A 9,553-nucleotide genomic window follows, 5' to 3' on the forward strand; every position below is an offset into this window, starting at 1 on the left:
TTGACAAATTGGAGAGGGTTTGGAGAAGAATGAGGTCTGGGAAACCTGCCTTATAGTAAATAACTTAAGAAGCTCAGTCTATTTCTTTGATCCAAGAGAAAGCTGATCACAGTCTATAAGTACCTATATCTAGCAGATTAAAGCATAAAAAGATTCACTGGTTGGAAGCTGAAGCCAAAGTCAAACTCGAAATAAGGCACGTATTTTTTAACAGCAAGAGTAATTAACTGTTGGAGCAACTTCATGTGGGAGGGCTTTCCCTTTACCCTCCCCCCTGGTTCTTGTCACACAGACAGAAAGCAGAAGACCAGAAGTCCGAAGTGCAGTGCTATGCAATGTTTATTGGGGGTTGTCATAAATATAAAGGGAAGGGTAAACACCTTTAAAATCCCTCCTGGACAGAGGAAAACCCTTTCACCTGTAAAGGGTTAAGAAGCTAGGATAACCTCACTGGCACCTGACCACAATGACCAATGAGGAGACAAGATACTTTCAAAGCTGGAGAGGGGGAGACAAAGCTGGGTCTGTCTGTGTTATGCTTTTGCCGGAGACAGAACAGAAATAGAGTCTTAGAACTTAGTAAGTAATCTAGCTAGATATGCGTTAGATTCTGTTTATTTAAATGGCTGAGAAAATAAGCTGTGCTAAATGGAATGGATATTCCTGTCTTTGTGTCTTTTTGTAACTTAAGGTTTTGCCTAGAGGGATTCTTTATGTTTTGAATCTAATTACCCTGTAAGGTATTCACCATCCTGATTTTACAGAGGTGATTCTTTTTACTTTTTCTTCTATTAAAATTCTTCTTTTAAGAAACTGAATGCTTTTTCATGGTTCTTAAGATCCAAGGGGTTGGATCTCCGGTCATCTATGCAAATTGGTGAGGATTTTTATCAAACCTTCCCCAGGAAAGGGGGGGTAATGTTTGGGAAGACATTTTTGGGGGAAAGACGTTTCCAAACGGACTCCTTCCTAATAAAATAAAGCCAGTTAGACGTTTGGTGGTCGCAGCGAAAGTCCAAGGGCAAAAGGTAAAATAGTTTGTACCTTGGAGAAGTTTTAACCTAAGCTGGTAAAAGTAAGCTGAGGGGGTTTTCATGCAGGTCCCCACATCTGTACCCCAGAGTTCAGAGTGGGGACGGAACCTTGACAGGGTTAGTTTCCAGCAAGCATGTGTACCATAACTCTGATGTCGCAGAGCCTTATTGGTTAGTCTTTAAGGTGCCACAGGACTCCTCCTTGTTTTTGCTGAAACAGACAAACACGGCTACCCCTCTGAAATAAATACCAGCAACCCCACTGGCCCTTTACCTAGCCAGTTTCTTGTGGATATCTCAGTATAATTAAAACTTGAGGAGGAATTCAAAGGAGAAGAGATTAGTGGCTTCATATACTGTATGAGTGATCTCACTGATTTCAGTGGGACTATTCACATACCTAAAGTTAGGCACGTACTTAAGTGCTTTACAAAATTGGGGCGAGAATGCTAAGCACTTAGCAGGACTGAGCCCTAAGATAAAAGAGCAGATAAAAGAGAGAGTGAAAGAATCAATACCGAAGTGCAGGGTGCATTCTCTTCAACCTCATGCATCAAAAGTCAAACTGTCAGGTAAGTTCTCATTTAATTCCTGATGAAAATGTATTTGTACACATAGAGCAGTACATAGGAATGGCCACACTGGTTCAGAGCAAAGGTCCATCTAGCCCAGTGTCCCGTCTCCCAACAGTGGCCAATGCCAAGTACTTCAGAGGGAATGAACAGGACAGGGCAGTTTATTGTGTGATCCATCCTGTCATAGAAGATTAGGGTTGGAAGGGACCTCAGGAGGTCATCTAGTCCAACCCCCTGCTCAAAGCAGGACCAATCCCCAATTTTTGCCCCAGATCTCTAAATGACCCCTTCAACGATTGAACTCACAACCCTGGGTTTAGCAGGCCAATGCTCAAACCACTAAGCTATCCCTCTCCCTCACTCCCAGCTTCTGGCAGTCAGAGGCTTAGGTACACCCAGAGCACAGGGTTGCATCCCTGAGCATCTTGGCTTATAGCCATTGATGGACCCATCCTCCATACCAGAGACTGATTTTCATATACCCTCCTCAGCTTGAGTTACTGGCAGTTAGGAAAATTGGTATGGTCCCAATCCTGCAAACACTTCCACGTGTGTGTATGTGAGTATAGCTATTGCCTTCACTGGGACTAGCCTTGTTCTTAAACAAGACAAAACGTGTTTGTAGGATCAGTGCCTATGACTACAGTATAGCTTGGTACTTAAGCATATGTCTACCTCTAAGCACATGGGAGTAGTTCCATCGAAGTCACATGTCAATAGTATTAATTGTGATTAAAGTTAAGCACATACTTAAGTATCTTGCTGAATCAGGGTCTTTATTTCTAAACTGGGAAAATTTGAGGAAGAAGAATGATGGACATTAAATATTAAGAATCAAAGTGTCATTTTCAGAACCTCACTATTCTGGCCATAATCAAGATTTCAAGGCTGATAGAGGAGTATTTCTAATACTGTAGTTTCTAAATTCTGAGCTTGGAGGTAAAAGGATGTTTTAAATAAATAACACATTTTAATCTATTTCAGAGAGAGATGAAAGGGAGAAAGAGCAAAGGAGGAGCCATAACGTATGGTGAGAAAGTTACACCAAGAGCCTTGTTCTGGCCACATTTCTGTGCTTCATTCAGAGGACCTTCCTCTTCTCTGCACCAACTTTCAGTGGGGATTCCAGAGGGCTCTGTTCTGGGCCCCCTTCTATTTTCCCTCTGACCCTATCTATTTAGTACATAAATATTGTTTTACCTCCATGCTGACAACTCACAAATATCCACTTCTGACCTATCTCCTTCTCCCCAAACTAAAGTCTCAGCCAGTCTTTCTGACATGTCAGTGGTGACGTCCAGCCTTCAAATCTATTTCAAAATGGCCATAACAGAGCCTTTAATCTTTCTCAATAAAACTGTCCACTTTTCTTCTCTTTCTTAGTTACTGTGCCCAGCACCACCATCCTCTATGTCACTCAGGCCTATGACCTGGGCATCATCTTTAGCACCAGCATTTCTTTAGACCCTTACCTCCAGGTCATGTCTACATCTTGCTGCTTCCGCCTGCACAACATCCCTCGGATTCAGTCTTTCCTTTCTGTCCGCCCTACTAAAACTCTCCTCCAGGCCCTGTTTATTACTCAACCTCCTCTCTGGAGGAGCAGTCTTCCTCCAAGTCTATCCATTGAATATAGTATTGCATAAAACATAGAATCATAGAAGATTAGGGTTATCACAGAATCATAGAATATAAGGGTTGGAAGGGACCTCAGGAGGTCATCTAGTCCAACCCCCTGCTCAAAGCAGGACCAATCCCCAACTAAATCATCCCAGCCAGGACTTTGTCAAGCCTGACCTTAAAACTACTAAGGAAGGAGATTCCACCACCTCCCCAGGTAACCCATTCCAGTGCTTCACCACCCTCCTAGTGTCCTTCTTCTGTCCTAAGTGCAGGACTCTGCACTTGTCCTTGTTGAATCTCATCAGATTTCTTTTGGCCCAATCCTACAATTTGTCTAGGACACTCTGGACCCTATCCCTATCCTCCAGCATATCTACCTCTCCTCCCAGCTTAGTTTCATCTTCAAATTGGCTGAGGGTGCAATCCATCCCATCATTAATGATGTTGAACAAAACCAGCCCTAGGACCGATCCCTGGGGCACTCCTCTTGATACCGGCTGCCTACTAGACATCAAGCCGTTGATCACTACCCGTTGAGCCCAACAATCTAGCCAGATTTCTATCTACCTTATAGGCTATTCATCCAATCAATACTTTTTTAACTTGCTGGCAAGAATACTATGGGAGACCATCTTCCTGGCTCATTTCTTCAATCATATCACCCTTCCTCTTTGCTTTCTTCCACTGCCTCCCCCTTTTCCACCCCTTCAACTGTCTTTAATTTAAGTCCCTTCATAGTCTATATCTGCCCTACCTATCGTCTCTCATACAGTAAAGGGAAGTGGACTTGCACCTCCACTCTGCCAATGATGCTAGCCTTCATCACTGTCCAATTTTTGGAAAGACACTTTTGCAAAGTCTCCCATTCCACCACCTGCACATGTCAGGAGCTCCCTGTAAAACTCCACAACATTTTTGTCCTTTACATTTCTCCTTAAACCCACCTATGCCATGGTGCCTACAAAACACATGACAATGGTGAGGCAGCTGATGTGCTGTAGTCAGGGATAACAGTCTCACAATTATCTTGTGCTCCTTCCATCTGTTTCTTGTATTCACTTGTAGTCTCCGTTTTAAATTTAGAGTGTAAGCTCTTTGTGTCAAGAAGTGTCTTTTGGTCATGTTCTCCACCTTGTTGGTGAAGTGGTTCCTGGAGGTGGGGACCATCTGCTGTGACTTCTCCTCACCACTTCAGACTCTTGTATACCCCTCATACCCATAGTACCATTGGCCAGAATCTGTGGGCTGGAGGAAGAACAAACGGTTCTGTACCATATATTTTTACATTTCAGTGGGTGTGTTGAATTTTAAATGTTCATAAATATAAAGGGAAAAATCAGTCATGAGGCAAACTTCTGCAAACACACTCAGTCCTGACCTCCACCCCCACTCTCCACACACAGATCTTAAGCCCTTCAACCACAACTTGAAACCTTCCTTCCTGCTATCCCAGTCTTGGTGTGTGCTTGAATGGAGAATGATAGATTTGCTAAATTGTGTTGTGGTTTAATGATGTGGCTGAATAACCATTAATAAGGATAAAACAAGAAAGTGGATTCCACTGATTCATCTAATCTGAATCAGTGTCCCCACTGGTCAAAGGCTCGTGTTCTGACCCATCCTGGGCCTCACAGCTATAATTATAGGAGTAGAAGTACTACTCAGGTTCTTACTCTGTCAAACTTGCTCCCAGCAGACCCAGATATGCGATCAGAACTGAGACTCATCCTTGTTGGTAAAAGTGGAGCTGGGAAAAGTGCGACAGGAAACTCCATCCTTGGCAAAAAAAAGTTTGTGTCCAAGCTCTGGGCAAAGTCAGTAACTTTGACTTGTGAAAAAGGGCAAAGGAGCTGGAATGGGAGGGAGCTTGTGGTTATTGACACACCTGCCATTTTTGACAGAAAGGTTTGTGATCCAATAACCTCAAGAGAGATTGTTCGCTGTATTGCACTCTCTGCCCCTGGCCCCCACGCTCTGCTGCTGGTGACCCAGCTGGGCCATTACACTGAGGAAGACAAGGACGCAGTGAAGCGAATACAGGAGATTTTTGGAGTTGAAGCCGTGAGGCACACGACTGTCCTGTTCACTTTTAAAGAAGATTTAGGGGTTGACTCACTGCATGACTACATGAGATATTCAGATAAGAAAGATCTTAAGGGGCTGATTCAGAAGTGTGGGGACCGATATTGTGCTTTCAATAACAAAGCAACTGGAGCAGAACAGGCTGAACAGGTTTCTGAGCTGACTGAAGTGATCCAGGGAATGGTTCAGGAGAATGGGGGCAGGTATATCAGTGAGATCTATTTAACTGAACAAAACAGGAGACGCCCGATGGAAATAAATAAAACAGCTGCAGTGAAGGATGTGAAAGCAGGTGGTACAAAATATAGTGACGTTATTTTGGGCTTCGGGGTTGCTGCAGTTTGTATTGTTGTTGTATTTCTCCTGATTTATCTCCCTCATTAACAGCCATTAATAAAGTTTCATTGCAACCTAACCCAACTGCTTCCCAAAGCTTCTCAGCTTCTCCGGCACCTCACTCTTATGCTAGTGCAGCACGTTCATACAAAATACAAGTAATAATGTTAATATTTCTTCCTTATTAACATTACGTATTATAATAATATCGAGTTCTTATATAGAGATTTTCATAAGTAGATCTCAAAGTGCTTTACAAAGGAGGCTGGTATCATTCTCCCCATTTTATAGATGGGGAAACTAAGGCTCAGAGAGGTGACGTGATTTGCTCATAGTCACTCCGCAGGTGAGTGGCAGAACTGGGAATAGTCCAGTGGTCCAGCCATGAGGCCTCAATATTAGGTTGCTTTAAAGATTCTGGACCAAACTCTGCCCTCACTTACCCTGCATTTGCAGTAGTTTGATTCCATTAATTTCAGTGAAGTAATCTGGATTATGGCCATGTAACTGCTCCCAGGTACTCTGGAGTTGCAGTGGGGTAGCTCTATTAATTTCAGTGGAGTATTGTGAATTTACAGTTATGCAATAGACTACAATGTAGCCCTCTGAACAGAGGTGTCTAATAACTTCAGTTGTTATGTAAATTTACAGTAGTTCAAACTCTGTGAAATTGAACATTGTAAAGTTCCCACTAAAAATTAGAGAACATTTAGAGGGCCAAATTTAGACCTGTGAGTAGATGGAAACTCCATTGGCTTCAGTTACACAAGGAATTAATGTGGCCCATTCAGTGTACCCTCATTTGATATTTTGAAAGGAAAGAGTGTAAAATCACTAGAGATATGTGTATGAAATACGGTAATATATGGAATTGTTACTTTAAAAAAATAAACTTCAGTTTCTTTCTCAGTTAGAACTGCTGCCAAATACAATGGCAATTTCCCCTGAATAGAGAGATCAGCATTTGTCCAGTACCTTGTGTGAACAAATCATGAGAACATTAAAAACTTTTCTAAAGATGAATCCATGTAATAGAACATCTGGCAGTGCTGATTCAGGGAATGCAATTCATTTTTGTGGAGATTTCTGTTTCCAGGCTCTCTGACCTCAGTGATTTTTCAGGACTGCAGGGTACATAAACATGCAAACAAAAGGTGTCACTTTGGTTTTGATGCACAGTTCTGCTTCTTTAAGTGTAAAGGGGTCGCCATAGCCTGTCTGCAAGGGCAGTGCTGTGAGGCAATTCAAGATGGAGGATGTTCCAGAGACTGAAGCTGGGCTGTTACTCATTCACTAAAGATGAAAGATAACAGAATTTGAGAATAGAAAAGTGAAAACACAAATTGCTAACAAAATGTAGAAGCAGGGAGAAATCTTCTGTGTTTCATGTACTGCATTTTGGGTAATAACATGAGAGGAATCTGTGACAGGTTAGACCCCTTTGGGATGCCACCTGACGTACCATGGTTTCACTGAGCCTCTCCTGCCCAGCCAGCCTGGATTCCCTCTCCCTGTTTTGCTGAATTAGGCTCTCCGGCCTCTTGCAGCACACACACAGGTAGGGCTACACCCAGCTGCAGACAGACTGAAATCAGCTCTGTGTGAAAGGGCACCAGCAGCACTCACGTGCACACCCCTAATAACACTGTCTTGCCCTGTATAGGAAGATCTGCACAGTGCAAACTCATAAAAATTCACCCTCTCCATTAGTGTGAAGCGAGATATGCACAGTCTCTCCCTCCCTCCAATTATAAATTGCACAAACTGGGTTTAATAATAAACAAAACAAATTAACTATAAAATGCAGATTTTAAGTGATTATAAGAGATAGCTAACAGAATAAAGCAGATTACCTCAGTAAATAAACAGAAACCACAAACTGATCGTAACACACTAGATAGGTAGGATACAAATTAGCAAATTCTCACCCTGAGTAATTTTTAAGATTTTTAAGGCATAAGTTGCCTTGGCTTTCCCAGGTTTTCATACACAGGCTAAAAATCTTATCCTGGGACCATCACTTCCCCCAGTTCAGTCTTTGTTACCCAGGTGTTTCCAGGTGTGTTGTTGCAGGGAGAATGAGGTCTCCTCATGTTGTCATTGTCCCCCTTTTATATCTTTCCTCCACTTGCTGGAAAGCTCTTTTGCTGTGATCTGGGTCAAACAGTTCCCATTGTGTGGAGCTCTCTCCGAGAGGTTTCTATTCCACACAGTTCCTGGGGTAATCCTTATGTTTTTGCACATTTCCTCAATAGGCCATAACGTAGCACATTTGAAATACGGAGACATGGTCAATATCCCCAGTTTTAGATACAAAAATAATACATGCATGCAAATTGGATAAACACATTCAGTGGGTCATAACCTTTTCAATGATACCTTACATGAGCCATTTTGCATAAAGTATATCTTAGTTATGCCATATTCATATCATAACCAAATTTCTATGAAAAATATGGGGTGTAACCTGTGTCAGACTCCATGCATGAAAACTGAAACTGGCTATTTAGCAAAGCAATTATTTACAGGGCTGCTCCTACTGATACTTAGCATTCTAGCCATGTACACACAGACTGACTTCCTGGTGCCACCTCCAAATCCTTCCCTCCTGCAACCTGTACAACTCCATGCATGTTCCCACATCTTTCCTTTTAAAAATTAATTGTTTTTATTATGTCTTTGTGCAAACATTTCATTACTGGAAGGGTCAGAGGTTAATACTACATAGCCAATCCTGGGCAGATGGCCTTTATCACCAGCCCATTGTGGGTGGTTAGGCATTATAGTCCTTCAAGTGTGCCACTCTTCAAACCAGTCTCCCACTTCTTCTTTATGTTATTGCTGTTGATGGGGGAATTGATTTCACCCTGTTGCCTCCTCCACTCTGTTGGGTGGCACCCTGATAATGCTCTGTATTGTTCATATTCCTGTTACTTGTTACAGTCAAGTTGATGGAGGAGACTCATTCTAACTAAGCAATAATTGGATAAGAGGGAAGGTCCTCTCATGGATCGTAATTGGTTAAAAGACAGTGTTGGGAACACTGGGGCATGGCCACTAGGTAACTCGAGGGGATGGAAGACTACAAGTGTCGATGAAGCCCCCTCGCACTAGGCCCCGGTGTCCTTGGCCCTCCCTCCTGCCTGGAGGCACTCACAGCAGCTCTGCGTGCTAGGCCCAAGTGTCCTTGGCCCCCCCGCCTGGAGGCACACACAGCAGTTATGCTGAGAATCTGCAACAGTATGTTGCAGAGTCAGACTGCCTGAAACTAAGCAAGGCCAAACAGGGGAAATATGAAAAAACAATGCTGAATAAAGCAGCTTTATGTATAGTTTAACAAATAATACAAAGAATCAGGGAACTAGCTGGGAACTGGATTGGCTGGCTATATGGATACTTGGAGCAGCTTGCTATTGGATAAGTATGCTGGAAAAAAGGATGTATAAAAGCCTGTGTAACTTCCTGCTCTGTTGTACAGGATTTGAGATTCAAATCTCCCTGTACCTTTTTGAAGCTTCAAATAAACTTTTCTGCTTCTCCACCCCGTTGTGATTATTGGGTGTAGCACACCGGGTAACGAACCAACTCAAGCTGTTGTTCAGCCTCTCGGCACTGGGTGCCGGCAACAGCTTTTGGCGTCCCTGGGTGGGCTCGAGGCTGCAATTTAGCCTTGCCCGGACCCCTCCTGGAGGTCGAGGATTGCGGCGAGAACCGACGCCCAGCGCGCACCGGTGAGTTCATCGGGGGCCTCGGAGGAGACGCGATTTGATCGACCCCAGAGGGCACAACGGTGCAACGCACTCATATAGTGGAGAAGCTGTTGTGGACCACGGTGAAGAACCGGTCCCTTAGACATGGGGGAGGAGCAGCTGAAGGCCACGGTGAAGAACCGGTCCCTTGGAT

At 43.3% G+C, this 9,553-nt stretch overlaps 1 protein-coding gene across 1 annotated transcript; it reads left to right on the plus strand.

The window, feature by feature from the left end:
• Positions 1-2,619: 2,619 nt before the first annotated feature.
• LOC311516809 (GTPase IMAP family member 2-like) lies at positions 2,620-7,912 on the plus strand (the record flags this gene model as incomplete). The annotated part of the gene is made up of 3 exons (XM_084621144.1): positions 2,620-2,639; positions 4,926-5,517; positions 7,906-7,912. The coding sequence occupies exons 2-3, from the start codon at positions 4,937-4,939 to the stop codon at positions 7,910-7,912; spliced, it is 588 nt and encodes a 195-aa protein (XP_084477270.1). The 5' UTR covers positions 2,620-2,639; positions 4,926-4,936.
• Positions 7,913-9,553: the final 1,641 nt, after the last annotated feature.

The sequence above is a fragment of the Lepidochelys olivacea genome, assembly GCF_965140295.1.
Source record: "Lepidochelys olivacea isolate rLepOli2 genome assembly, chromosome: 2".
Classification (NCBI taxonomy): domain Eukaryota; kingdom Metazoa; phylum Chordata; order Testudines; family Cheloniidae; genus Lepidochelys; species Lepidochelys olivacea.